The sequence below is a fragment of the Colias eurytheme genome, chromosome 5 (genome assembly GCF_061535395.1).
Source record: "Colias eurytheme isolate Ceu_HAF_F1 chromosome 5, ilColEury1 Martin Lab GWU primary, whole genome shotgun sequence".
NCBI lineage: Eukaryota > Metazoa > Arthropoda > Insecta > Lepidoptera > Pieridae > Colias > Colias eurytheme.
The window spans coordinates 3181954-3196521 of NC_142984.1; the positions used below are offsets into that span (position 1 = coordinate 3181954).

General features: G+C 34.7%; 1 protein-coding gene across 2 annotated transcripts in view; it reads left to right on the forward strand.

Moving 5' to 3' along the window:
* Positions 1-525: 525 nt before the first annotated feature.
* Positions 526-14568, forward strand: part of Doa (CDC like kinase darkener of apricot) — a 50166-nt gene continuing 36123 nt past the window's right edge. Inside the window, exons 1-3 of one of the 2 annotated variants that reach the window (XM_090101819.1) lie at positions 542-682; positions 1238-1275; positions 2969-3108. In XM_090101819.1, the coding sequence (XP_089957945.1) occupies positions 1273-1275; positions 2969-3108 (143 nt within the window). In that variant the 5' untranslated portion in view covers positions 542-682; positions 1238-1272. Of the gene's footprint in view, positions 683-1237; positions 1276-2968; positions 3109-14568 lie in introns of both variants that reach the window. The other variant, XM_090101818.1, reaches the window with a different exon arrangement.

Consider the following 14568-nt stretch of genomic DNA (forward strand, 5'->3'; position numbering starts at 1 on the left):
ATATTATGGATTACTTAATTACTAGTCGTATAATAGTTAATAATATAAAAAAAGAAGGTGAATGAATATTATAATCATCATATAATCATTATATCCTTAGTTTATAATTTAAGGACGCATGGCAGCCATACAAACAAATAAAATTGAAATATTTAAAATGCTGAAATCTTATTCATATTATAATAAAAACATTTTTATTATACATTTTATAAGTATACAATATTTATATAATTGCTATAATATATTATGTATTGCAATTTTATTTTGAACGCATCTTTTCTTTTCCGAACGTTGTTAGAGTGAACGCATCAAACATGGCGGCAAGTGTCAAGTTTACTTCCGGTTAAAAGTATTCATTTATTTTTTAATCAGAATTAAACTGATTTATGCAATATTTATAAAAGCTTATTTCTTTTTTGTTTATTTTAATATTAAAATAATTTTATGTCTTATTCATTTACGCTTACGATAAATTTAATTTGACAGGAAAGAGTATTGATTCTTTTGACGTCACGACACGGCTGCCAACCTTCAAAATACTGGGCCGTCTTCGTTTGGATCGATGTTCGGGCCTTTATTGCGAAGAAGCATTCTTCAGGGTTCTGCATCGCGAACTTGGAATTGCCTTGCTAATTTTACGCAATTGCTTTGGTGTAAATTAAAATATTTACGTGAATTGAGGGTAAGTTATTTATTTATTTGCTTTCTCTTATCACTAGCGTACGTAGGGCTCCATTGATCTGTAGAACGAACATGGCGTCAGCATGTAAATACATAGTGACATCTAGTTTAGTTATTGTAGTAAATCGGACAACTGTTTTGAATGAGTTCTGGAAATACTTTCTATAATACTTTACACTTAATATTGGTGCTATAATTGGTAGGAATGTTTATAGTTTTATTACTTTCGTTACTGCTTCTATAATTTACAGCTGTCGAGGTACATAATTATATAGTAACTAGTAAGAACAATATTTTGCGTACAAGTTTAATTAAATATTAAATTATAATATACATACACACACGATTATTGAAGTTAACATTTTAAGGAAACCAAATGACACCTATGGTTCAGTTTTATTTTTATTCTTCCGCCTCGCAAGTTTATCCGCGTCCATTTATTTTGAAGCATTGATATAACATGTAAAATGATGAGCAGTTTGTGCATGTGGTTTATAAATATGCTATGCAGGTTACCGTGACCAAACACTGGTCTAAACAATTTCATGTTTTTCAGCTTAAACTGCTTCGAACGAGTTTTGGTACATTTTAATGGTAAGTGAAAGTACATGTGGTACTTTCCTATTTGATAATAATCTCATGCTGAGAATTGACAAATGCATTGATGGTGTAATTACAAGCATAAGCATTGCATGACCGGAGAACATATTATAGCTTGAAGTCTCCACTAATCTCAATGTCACACTGTGCAACTCAAACAATAATGCACATAGGTCATTACTTACTTCCTACTGTTCATTTCACAGTTGAAAAACACAACATTTAAACAATTCATTTTGCAATGTAAAAATTTATTTAATAATTGGATAAACAAAAAGACTAATTTCTTAGTTTGCATGTTAGTGATTCATTAATACTCGCACAATCTACTTGAAGAAAATACATTTTGCTTATTTCTTTTTTAATAATCACTACTCGCAATGTGTAAAAGATTGTCATGATTTTCTTGTTTGTGTGTTTTAATAGCTATTAATATAGAGACATAATTCATTACATATTTACTGCGTAATATAGATTTTTAAAAACTAATTACATGATTTTTTATCAATACATACAATCACAATTTCTGTTTTGCACACAATCTTACATCTGTGAAGCTTTGCTTAAAGTGCCGAGAATATAAAGATGTAAATTTGCTTAATAGCTACATTTATTTAAAGAAAAATTATCGAGGGAACTGTTCACTTGCAAAATTCAGGTTTAGGGTTTCAATACATGTGCAGACTTGTAATGTTTTTATTTGTCCAAAAAACCTCAAAATTATACAGTTTCTTACTTGCGCATATGAAACAGAATTTTAAGAAAACTATAAATACAGAAAGATAGAAACATATGCTTATCTAATATTAATTTTTTATAGACAATAGCAAGACTGGTTCAACATGAAGGCCATTTGATTTTGTGTTTGTGTCTCTTGTATAGGAATAATTTAGATAACTTTGTATTTTGTTTGTGTACTCAATAATTTGCTTGCACTGTATACATTTGCATTTGATTCCTGAGCCTGATAATAATAATATGTCATTAATTAATTTTAAACAAAGTTGTGTATTTGTGTGTTGTATTTTATTATATCTTTTTAATAAGTCTGAGATATTAAAGATAATGTAATGCATTCTCATCAACTAAAATAATATGAAAAGATGATTATTATTGTGGATCATAAAGGCCAATTGTTACCAAACAGATTGCCTGGTCGCAGTTATATCAAAAAAAAAAAAAATTATTGTGGATCGACTTAGGCGAATACAAATCAGTTATTTTAATTCTCAATTCGGTTCTCAGGAATCAAGTGATATTATGAAATTAAAAGCCAAACATTAACTGCTTTCATTCCATAGTGTCAGCGGTTCTGTTTTTATTGGCATTTTGGAAGAAAAACATTCCTTAATTGGCTCTTATAACACTTACTTGCAAATCTATCTGCAAACATGGTATATTTTGAACTTTTCTATATAACTGCAATTCATAAGCCAAATACATATTGGCTGTATCAAGTTACTAAATAGCTGTAACATTTGTTGGCTTAAGCATAATATAGTAATTTAGTACCAGCAATATACATGAAATTGTAAATCGCTTACTTAGAATAGATTGCAATCAAATCTTGCAAAATGCTAATATTCTATGGCTAACAGTATCAAATACATTTTCATGGTACATTGGGGTTCTAGTAGATATTATTTTATAGATACATATATTCTTATTGTGTTGCGAATGTTTGCAGATGCCGCGCACACGAAGGAAGCACTACGCCTCGCATTCGCGGTCGAGATCCCGGTCGCGCGAGGTGAAGCGGCGCCGTCTGGACGACGAGCCGCGCGAGGAATCGTACAGGAAGCGCAGCAGAAGTCGCGAACGTGATAGGTGAGTTATCGGTGTTGTGTGTAGCATATGGTGTGATAGTGAAACCTCAAGGTCGGTTTAGTTATGCGCCACTGATGTGAGCGCCACCTGTTGGGAGACGCAGTGAACTATATGTTGACTGTTTGGTCGTAGTTGTCGTGCTTCGCTCATAATGCGATAGGTGGCGCTATCATTAATTTTAACTATTGAGTAGTTTAAGATGAAATGTGCTAATTAATAATAATTATCATGTATGTTCTAGCATATAATAAAGTAAAAGGAGATTTTTAAATTCAACATTTTATATCTTTTACTATTTATTAATGTGATATACATAAATGAAAGTAGGAGAAAATAATAATGTTTCAGATTTCTTGACATCATTAGCAATTTTTTTATATATTTTTTAAAGTATTATATGTATAGTAAAAGTAATAATAGAACGTTTTCAAAATAATTAGGATTAGATAATAAGAAAATGTATTTATAAACAAGCTTGTCCATATACGGTAAATCCATATTTGCACTACGGTATCGGGAATTGCATTGCTATTGTAGGAGACTGGAGAACTAGGGGCAGGAGTCAGGCTGGGGCTACGTGCCGGGTGAACCGGTCGGCCTTACCGCCGGTCAATGACGCGCTAATACTATTCAATATTCTAGAATATTCTATGTAGCTATAGAAAGAATTGTTTCGCACATTTGTGTTCGATTCCCGCGTATGAGTTTGCGATTTTGTGTGTCTTAAGCTTTACGATAAAACACAATACATACTAAGTTTTGCATGTAAGATTCCATATAGTAATAATTTATAGTTTAATATTTGATTTGATTTTCCTCGTAATCCAAGGCCTGCTCAATCGAACACAATACTTCCGATGTTAATATTTCTCAGAAACGTCTGGTTTAGTTGATTTTTTTTTTATTTTTAACCGAAATTCACAATAACAACGAACGTTCATAAGATTTTTTTATAATTCTAACTCCCTTGGGAATGAGGTTTTTACCGTAGTATAACAAGTATAAGAATCCTATATCACTGTCAATCCTCCTGATTATCTCGAAACACTAAATCATACCTCCATATCGCTCTGTTGCTAGGTGAACGAAAAACAAACAAACACACTTTCGTCTTTCGCACCTTATAATATTAGAAAGGAATAGAAATATTGTTTAACAATTTGAAGTAAGTCGCGAATGCGTTTTATTGTCACCAATTTACATTCTGCTTGTCTCCGAGATATTATTGCAAAAGTTACGTAAAAATTATCCCTACAAGAAACACGTTTCTTAAAATAGACAGTTTATATAAGGAAAAATAAATGAGTGTAAACAAAGTACTGATTGGCGATTGCCATACAAATTTAGTGTCGCGATGTAATCACTTCGACATGCGCTTAATATATGTAGATTGTTTATATGCACCGTTAAGATTCGATCTCACGCCCTCTTTATCGAAAAAGGGTAAAATGAGTTAAAAATTACGTACTTTGCAATCGATGGGCGATGATTTATTCGCGCAAGAATCAGGCCACGACACACTGCCAAAGGATAAAGTCATTTATTGTGATATAAAAACTGCGAATACGAAATTTCAAGTTGGGCTTGTTTTTGTGATCCTGTCGAAGGTGTCAATCAGTTATGATTAAGGTAGGACGGCTACAAATTGTAATATTAGGTTTGTGTATTTTTGTTGGATCGCGTTCCGTGGGAATGTAATTTTTATCGACGTGCAATTATTTGTAAAATAGATGAATCATAAGATTAGGTTTCATCGACGTTAGTATAGTAATATTTATTTAGTCACATTATTAGGTTACAACGTTGTTTGTCTCACCACGCCAGTTTTAAGACAAGGTTCTTAATAGATTTCCGGTTCTGTTGAAACTGGCACGGTAATTTAATAACTTGCACGTAAAAGTTGCAAGTTTCTAAATATCGCATCATAAAAATTAAACGTTTCCTTAAGTCACTCCTTTTACGGAAAAATTACTATAGCGCCATACGTGATAGTGCGTAAATCCAATTAACACAGCCATTTTATACCCGAATTGCTTTTTAACTACGACCTGAAATTAAACCTCCCTCAAAATTACCTTAAATGTAAAATTTATTACTCGCACTCAATCAGTTAAACAAGCAAAGCGAGTTATGTACGAGTTTTTATGTGTTTTTAAATAATTTTAAATAAAACTTAATTAATAACAAATGATAAATGTCAGACGTGTGAGAAGTAAAAAATGTACAAAATGGCTTCATTGGGTTGTGTTGTTTGTTGCGAGGGCAGGTTATCCTAACCGCTCGCAAGCCTTGGATTCGTGCCTATAAAACTCGTTTTGAAGTCCCTGGCGAAGTTTTAACAACGGGCACGTTATATTTCGCAATACGCAATTGCATTTAAACAAGGCTGAGTTAATTTAACAAGCATAACATAAATAAGCTATCAGTTTGTACGTTCACAGTTAACATTCTTTAAAATTGTTGGAAGTTTTTACTAAAAACGCATAAAGTTAAAAACGAGGCGCCTCTCGCGATTCGTATTTGGTAATCCAATAAATTGTATCCGTCGACTAATTCAATATGGTAAATGTATTGTATTATTTCGTGTTGTCGATCTGTCAATATGATATGTTGATGCGTAATCTACTCCAAATAAAACACGGAACAAATTTCGAGTTGACCCTACATGGTAGTGCCTTTTTTGTTGGATTATAAATTGGTCTATTTAATAAAGCAAATAATCATATGAGGAAACATTAGGCATACGTAACCTGTAATATAATACGAATTCCACAATAGGTTTTGTAAAGTTAATTAGTGTTCATCACAGGCATAAAATCCCTGATGGATTTTATATTAAAGTTCATTTATTATTCGCCAGACAAAGGTCCGACAACTATAATTGAGACTTAGCCGTAATTTGCGTGCATGTGTGTTGCGAAAATGATTCTTTAATCGCCAGCTGGAGTGCGAATCAAGGATATTGGGCCTAACTGTAAATTACAAGAATTGTCGATAGCGACTGAATGCTGTAATTTATTGCACGGAGTCACGTTCCGATTCGGAATAAACCACGAATAGGTATTCCAATATTTGCATTGTGCATTAGACATGTTTTGGTTTGTCATTTCTTTCACAATCAGTGTATGTCAAGGACCTGGAGAAGGTCGCCCGCCGAAAAGGCAATCTTTATGTTATCTTTGGGTTTGCTGTTTTATTTTGGCGTTTGTTAACTGTAATCACGTCATCGCTCACGATACGTTTGAAAGTCGGATGGGTTCAAACATACTTGTTTAATGAAAGCAATATTACTGACCGCTGAAGGGCGACGTTCCTTGAGTTTACAGCGCGATGTACCGTTGTATTTACGGTACTTTATAAGCTTAATGCACTTGTGTCGGAAAACGTTTAAAATTGTCATAGAAAGGTCTCATGTATTACAGGTTTATGGGTAAAATACATTTGCTGTGCGCACTGAGTATTGATATGCTTTCTCGTCTCTAATTCTCTTCATTACTGTCTTTTTATCTTTTACATATCAAGCGTGGGTAGATTTTAAATTGAGATTAACATAGTGAAATAAATAGAAGCTTTGCGAATTTAGCTTTTATCGAAGTTTTTACAAGCAGGTGACAAAATAGTTGTGTGGCATGAACGCGTGGTGGGGACAAGAGGTGTTGTTCTTGACACAGTAAAACTAGAAGTGCAGTAGGTGCAGTGGCGACCCACGCTGAGCTTTTTGCAATGAGACTAGCGTAGCTCTCGCATCTGTAACTCGAGCTTTTGCTCCGCCATTTGTACAAGCTTGAAACTTTGCAGTTTGTGGCATTATATATTTTTCGATGACTTCTTATTTAACTTGGAAATTATATGGCTTGAAAATTTAAAATCTTTTTTGGTTTCAAATTTCAACTCGTTTCTAACAAATGACTAACTGCTATTGAACTAGTTGAAAGTCCTTCACAGTCAGCTTTTTATGGAATTGGAAACCGAACGTGACATAACCTTGGGGTATAAAATTAGTTGTAATTTATTTTTAACGGAACAATGTAAACGGTGATACGATACTAAGGAACTTACCTTTTATTGTTAACCTTGTCTCGTACACTATCGATAAATTGGATAGGTCGGTTTACGGTTATTTGTGAAATAGATAAAAGTATTCATTTTCACACGAAACTAGATTGTCACAAGACTCGTTATCCTGTTATTTATTATTCCTCGTTACAGTTTATGGGCAGCATTGTTTTATCCGTCGAGAGATCTGCATAGAGTTTTAACAAGAAACGCTTTCGATGTTGCGAGGCAGTACGCTGCAAGTCCGATTTATGTGCAGTATCAGTTTGGGAACGATACGAATGGAAATTTATTGTGTTCCAAACACTTGGAAATTCCCAAACTGACTGATTCGTTATTTATGCTCACTTAATTTATGTGTATCTTTTTTAGTCTTTGTATTATTATGCATGGTGTTTCACGTTTTCATGATAAACGATTAGTCACGCGTAGATAATTATCATTAACCTTCCCTAATTGCTCACAGCTTACTTCGTGCCCTTATGCTCGACGCGCCTTTGTCTAAACACCACGGATCGCAAGGTAATTGATCATTACGAGAATCGTTTCCTACTCCCGTACGAACGCATCGGATTACTGACGTGAGGTCGTTTCTCATATCCTGTTAAATTAACAAAGGCCTATTCAAAATCGCTAAATTCACTCTGTGGGTACCATCATGGTCTCGAACGACACGCATATAATATCGAATTATCTCGAGGATATCGTGACTGCACTATATTTTTTTATTGCACACCACTTTTTTAATTGTGCTAAGATCGAGTTGAACACTTTTAGATATAAAATAAGAGCTTTATAAGTGTTCCGGCGCGGCGGCTGGCCGTCTGGTTCCGTGGATATAAATTTCATTGTAAATTTCGCTTGTCCAAATGTTTTTGTCCTTATTGCACGCCTCATAAGCGAAGCGTTGAGGTGGGTACTACTGTCACTTCGCGCAAAACATCTGATTTTTCAAACTTAAAATGTCTTTATGTATCATACATTGCACTTGTAAGATAATACATACACACACATATTAAGAAAAAACACTATTTTTAACGTTCATGATATTTTTGATGTCATTTTTGTTATTTAAACTAGTTATAAAACAGTTTAAAAAAGTTCTGTCTTGGACGTCCGTGTGTCTGTATGTGCGGATCCTTTTTCTTGTTAACACGATAGCGACCGAAATACTTTACTAATCGAGTCTTTTTTTTTCTCTTACGCTTGAGTATGCTCAGGAATAGAACCCTTTCATTTTTCAGGGTCTGATTCGATGTGGTTTAATTGTTATTAAATAAACAAAAATAATAATTAATAAATATTTATAAAAAAAATTATGAGGCGTGCACTTTTGGATTTTCCAAATTTTTATATTTATAAATAAAATATGTTTGGACGTAAAAGTTGTGTACTTAAGTAATACCAATATCACAGTTGTATGTCTGTATAGCTCTGTTATAGTCTGTAATAAACTCGTACATAGATCGTAGATATGGTGATGCAATTTGCAAATTTTTGTGATCGCAAACAATTAACAAAATCTATTGTTTGATCAAAACAATATCGCTAATAGTATACACTATACTTGGATTAATTATAAATGTTTTCAAAATATTCCACCGTATGTACGCAATTAATAAATAAGTCTATTACCGACTTCACTGTACTAAACTTAGACGATAGTTGTTGCCAAATTATAGGTCGATTGGTGTTTCAATCTTCATCTAAAACGTTCAGAGTTTAGACGTAAAAATCATTCTATTAATAGAGCTATTTGTGAATCTTATAGTTGTGAGCGTTGAACCGATGATTGCTTTATTATTGAGATGGAGAAAGATAGCCGAAGTTTTGTGTTGTCGATTAATTCTGTACATCACTTATGTACAAACAAGGGACTAATGAATTCAGTCCGCTATCGGGCGTATTGTTCTTTCACATAAAGAACGATTTATAATATGTGACTCGTTGACATCAATTTCCGCGAGTTTCTTATCACCAGCGAGCGTGTGATTCAGACAATAAAGTATTGTCACGTTCTGCAAAACGACGTCGCCGTCGAACGCCTAATTCGCTCGTTTTAGTGAAACTCGGAACAATTGGTCCAGTCCGACTTTCAGTGCATTGACATAATGATATAGTGGACAGTTGTCACCGTCAATCTCCGTCACCGCAGAGCTTGCACAATGGACCACGGTAAATCAATACGCGGTATTGTCCGCCGCTTTTTGTTGCGTACTCCAAATTATGCAACTATGAAAAGTATCGATATCGATCTCTTGTTACTGTATTTTTAATGTTTGCTCATAAAATACAGTTCAGTATATTTTCATAACCACGTTTCGTTATCACTTTGTTATTGGTATTTGACAATCGTTTAAGGTAACAATTAAATTTTATTGTTACATATTTATATATTTTGAAAAAAAGATTATAAGAAAAGGTATATTTTTTCATGCATAATCCAACGCTTGCATTGTCTGCAGTTGGAATTGTTGCAATTCTGGTGGCCGGTTACTAGGGAGCCGTTATAGCGGAGTTTAGGTGCAGACAGGAGTGCGGTGTAGGAGCGATTAGTGAACCGGTCCCAGTACGTTGACTCCCGGCCCGCCTGCGCCTACGATCGCGAATTGTGCCTCTCGCTATTGCGCCCGCCCCGCAGCCCCCGGCTCACCCCCGCGCCTTGTGGACACGATCGCCTTGTATCCAAACCAGCGCCCTTGTTGAACTTATGCCTATACAATGTCGCAATAAAATCTTCGTTCCTATAGCGCACTGCACTTACAACGAGCTGGAGTTATCTCTCTTCACACTTTCGTAAACAAAAGTCACGTTTGGTGTCGCATTTTCTTGGATGGTGTTTACAAAAACAGCAAGACGTCTAAGTTTCACTTGGCGGATGACAGGTTGTGCCGGTGTCTCGTTATTTTAAATGCACATGTCCGTTTGTGTGTAATTGGTCGCAGGTGCGGCAGCACTACCTGCAAGTAAATGCATACCTAGGAAACATCTCGGTGGAGTTCCGCAGTGTTCATTTTTATCTGGAACACAACAATAACAACCAATTTATCAAATAATTTATATGCAATGAAACATAACTATCAGCAAGCAAAATTAAAAACAGCACATAATATTAGTTTGATCCTTATATTTTCCTCAATAATAATACAAAAAAAAAGTTGTTGTGTTTTTACTTTTTACGACAACAACATGACAAAACTTTATTAATAAATTTTAAACAAATGTTGTTTCTGAACAGGGTTAACTGTTAGCTGTTGTTCTGTCCGTGTGATATTAACTACGGAACCATAAACAAGATTAGATTCTCAACTTTTTTCCGGACGCTTTCGTACCAGTTTAATTTCCAGTTAAGTGTACGGACTGCCGTATTATGTACGGAAAACTTTCCAACATGAAACAACACCTTAACGATAATATGGTACACATAACTAGCTTATTAAAGTATTACGGCGGCCGTAAGATTTATATTATTTTCCGCGTCGTTGTCAAACCGCTTCCGCTTCAATTATTTTTGTACAAAACCTTTCCCTTTTTCCCCGGTGATAAAATTGGTGCAAAATTAAAAATAACCATAAAAAGGGTCATACCTATTTTAAGACTATAATGTACAAAATGCGGCGTCTCCATGCACACCAATAAAGTTGTGTTATAGAATCATTTGAAATTACATTCATTTAAGTTTATCATAAGTATCCTAGAACCTTGAAAAACTGCTATAGAAATCAGCAATAGAATATCAAAAATAATTTGGAAAATCCAAAAGTGCACGCCTCATAATTTTTTTTAATAAATATTTATTAATTATTGTTTTTGTTTATTTAATAACAATTAAACCACATCGAATCAGACCCTGAAAAATGAAAGGGTTCTATTCCTGAGCATACTCAAGCGTAAGAGAAAAAAAAAGACTCGATTAGTAAAGTATTTCGGTCGCTATCGTGTTAACAAGAAAAAGGATCCGCACATACAGACACACGGACGTCCAAGACATAACTTTTTTAAACTGTTTTTTAACTAGTTTAAATAACAAAAATGACATCAAAAATATCATGAACGTTAAATATAGTGTTTTTAGGGTTCCGTACCTCAAAAGGAAAAAACGGAACCCTTATAGGATCACTTTGTTGTCCGTCTGTCCGTCCGTCCGTCCGTCCGTCTGTCAAGACCCTTTTTCTCAGGAACGCGTGGAGGTATGAAGCTGAAATTTATATCAATTACTCAGGTCTACTGTCCCTAGAAGCTGAGAAAAAATCAAACTTCTAAGCCAACGCAATCAAAAGATACAGCCGTTTATGCCGCAAATTTTCGACACTTGCAAGGGAATCAAAACCTACAGGGTGCTTTCCGTGAACTCAGAATCTTGAAATTTGGTACGAAGCAACGTCTTATAGCATAGATAAAGGAAAAATTACGAAAACCATAAATTTTTAGTTACATCACATAATATATTTTTTTTTAATAATTTTACACTTACTACCCATTTACTCATAAACGCGTAGAGGTATTAAATTGAAATTCATAACAAATACTCAGGTCTATAATACCTTTAAGCTGTAACAAAATCAACTTTGTAAACCTTGCAGGTTTGTACGGAACCCTCGGTGCGCGAGTCCGACTCGCACTTGGCCGGTTTTATTTTCTTAATATGTGTGTGTATGTATTATCTTACAAGTGCAATGTATGATACATAAGGACATTTTAAGTTTGAAAAATCAGATGTTTTGCGCGAAGTGACAGTAGTACCCACCTCAACGCTTCGCTTATGAGGCGTGCAACAGTGAATCATGTAAAAATAAAATGCTTCAAAAAGTCGTGTTCCAGGCAACCTGCGCAAAAGTTCCAAGATTCAACTCGATACAAGAACTGGAATCTTATACGCAACAAGAAAGGGAGAAATGTCTCGTTTAGATATGATAAAGCTGTCTCGCATTGTCCTGGTGCTCACTGCATAGTGCATGCTGAGGGCTCGCAGGGGGAGGGGGTCGTTGAACCCGGCGTGGGTCGGGGGTCAGCGGCGAGACATGCGTTCATTAGCGCATGCACTCGTGCGCGTGCGTCGATCACTTCTATATCTCTGCTAGTTCATATTTAGATCAATGTAATGATTACCTGTAATAGCTACTCAAATATTTTAATTAAACGAAAATTATCCGAAATAATTCATTAGTAAAAAAATACTTGTGGTCGGCCATTGCTATTCGATATTCACGTAAATGAAGGTTGGCTATTAGAAAATGCAATTTAAGGTCATTTGTTTTTCAACTATAATATTGTGTTATGCAATGAAGTGTTTTTAACTAATAAAGTTCAAAACACTTAAACGTTAATTCAGTCTAATAACGTAATTATTAGCTTAACAATTTTGTCTGATATCAAGCAAATTGTTGCACGGTAATTTAAGATTTAGTTATGATCAATTTGGTAAATATACTTACTAGAAGAAATATAAATACTAGCCCGCATGTTTCAATAATTTGGAGTGGTTCAAATATGTACGCATTATGATGTGTTCATCTTCTCATTCAGACACAATGATCATAGCATAATAAAGACAAACACACGTATTCATAATTGTAGTAAGGAAATTAAATGATCGAAAGAAGGTGATCGATGAATCGTTTGGACATTTAAACTTATTATTTGTGAAAGATCTCCGATCACACAAAACCAGTATCCAAGCTTATGTAAATCTTAAAAAGCTACGATCGTTTTATGCAAACGTTAAGTATTTATTTACGTTTCACTTTTAATCACGTATAAAGAAAACTCGTTAGTTAGATAACAGTTCGATATTCACAAGTGAAGGCCAACCGATCGGTGGGCGAAGGTCTCATCGCGGAAGCTGTAAATCTTTGTGTTCCGCACCGGCCACTTTTCGTGTTCGTGTTATTGTACGCGTTGTGTCCTCGCGGATGTTTGTTTTCTTATTTTTACTCGCTATCTCGAACGATCGATAAATAATACTCATTTCTCACCTGACGCGGTGCCTATTGTTGATGAACAGATTTCACAGGGCGTCGTACTTGCCACGGTCACTGCGAAGGTTTATTGGTAGCAATATTTTTAAACATATCAATAAATTACTCTTTCATATTATAATGTATCGCCTTTTAAATCTACAAACAAACAAAAATGTTTAACTTTACATATTTAAATATTCGACGGCATCAAAACACCTACCCGTGTTTATTTATGCACCTTATTACAAATACAGAACTACACTCACACACGACGCAATCCAATGATCTACGGGCAGGTAATTTATTCGTTTACCATTCGCTACGCTTGAATAGTTGACATGACATGCGTAAAGCTCGTTCGATTGTTGTTCTATAAAGCGATACAGGAAAGCGGTTGACCTATGGTTTGAACTTTACCGTAATTAGGAGCATTAATCTAATTCGAATATCGAGAATTGTACAATGTATCAGTATGAGTCAATCGAGAAAGTAAACCAGTAAGCATTGTTCCGAGTGGATGCACGGCGTACGGCTGAGCGTGGGCGCAGGCAGCGGCGCGAATTAAAGCAGCTCTCTATTCATTACTCATCGTTATTGCTATCGCCATTTTGGGACACGAAAGCTAGTGTAGGCTTTAATAATCTCAGTTTTTTGCGAGGTTAATTATTTGTTTTGAAGATAACGCGGAGAAAGGATTCGACGGCAAAAAACACCTCGGAACCTTGCCGGCATACACCGCGCTCCTTTCACTGGAGAGTTAAACGAACCGTGATTTAAAAATTATTGTACGTTATCGTACTGACATTTGGCTTAGCTGATTGTAGAAATATTGACAGCGTAAAGTATTTCTATAATTAAAAAGTTGGGCTTTTTTTTCTTGGACACTTTACACACATGAGTAACCTTTGTCTCCGCGAATCGTTTCACGCTCACTGAGTGCTCATTAAAGCGGATTGGACCCGACGCAGATGTGTTTATATTTAAAATATCAATACTTGTTTATAAAATACACTTTAAAAACCTTCGTCGCATAAAAACGATCATCAAATAAGTACAAATTTAGTGTTCGACGAATTCGTGCTTTTGTGTATTTTACTTAATTGCCGTTTGTATAAAGGATTTGTGGAACGTACCTAAACAAAAAATCGATGTATGTCATGGCAGAGGTGTTGCATAGTGGTTATTCCACAGATTGAAGAAAAAGATCTTCAAAGCGACGTCCGTTTCTAAGAATTAATCTTAGTTATGATAAAGCTATTCAAATCTTATATTTCTGATTTAGTTTTGCAAAATAATTTATAGAAACGCTGCAAGCTAAATTGCATTATTAATAGGTGTTTCAAGACGCTCTCTAAAAACTGACGAATGTTTACTTTTACTTAATATAAGGAAAAAGTATAATAATGTGATTGTTCATTGTTGAACGGGCGGGGCCTGTAGAAAG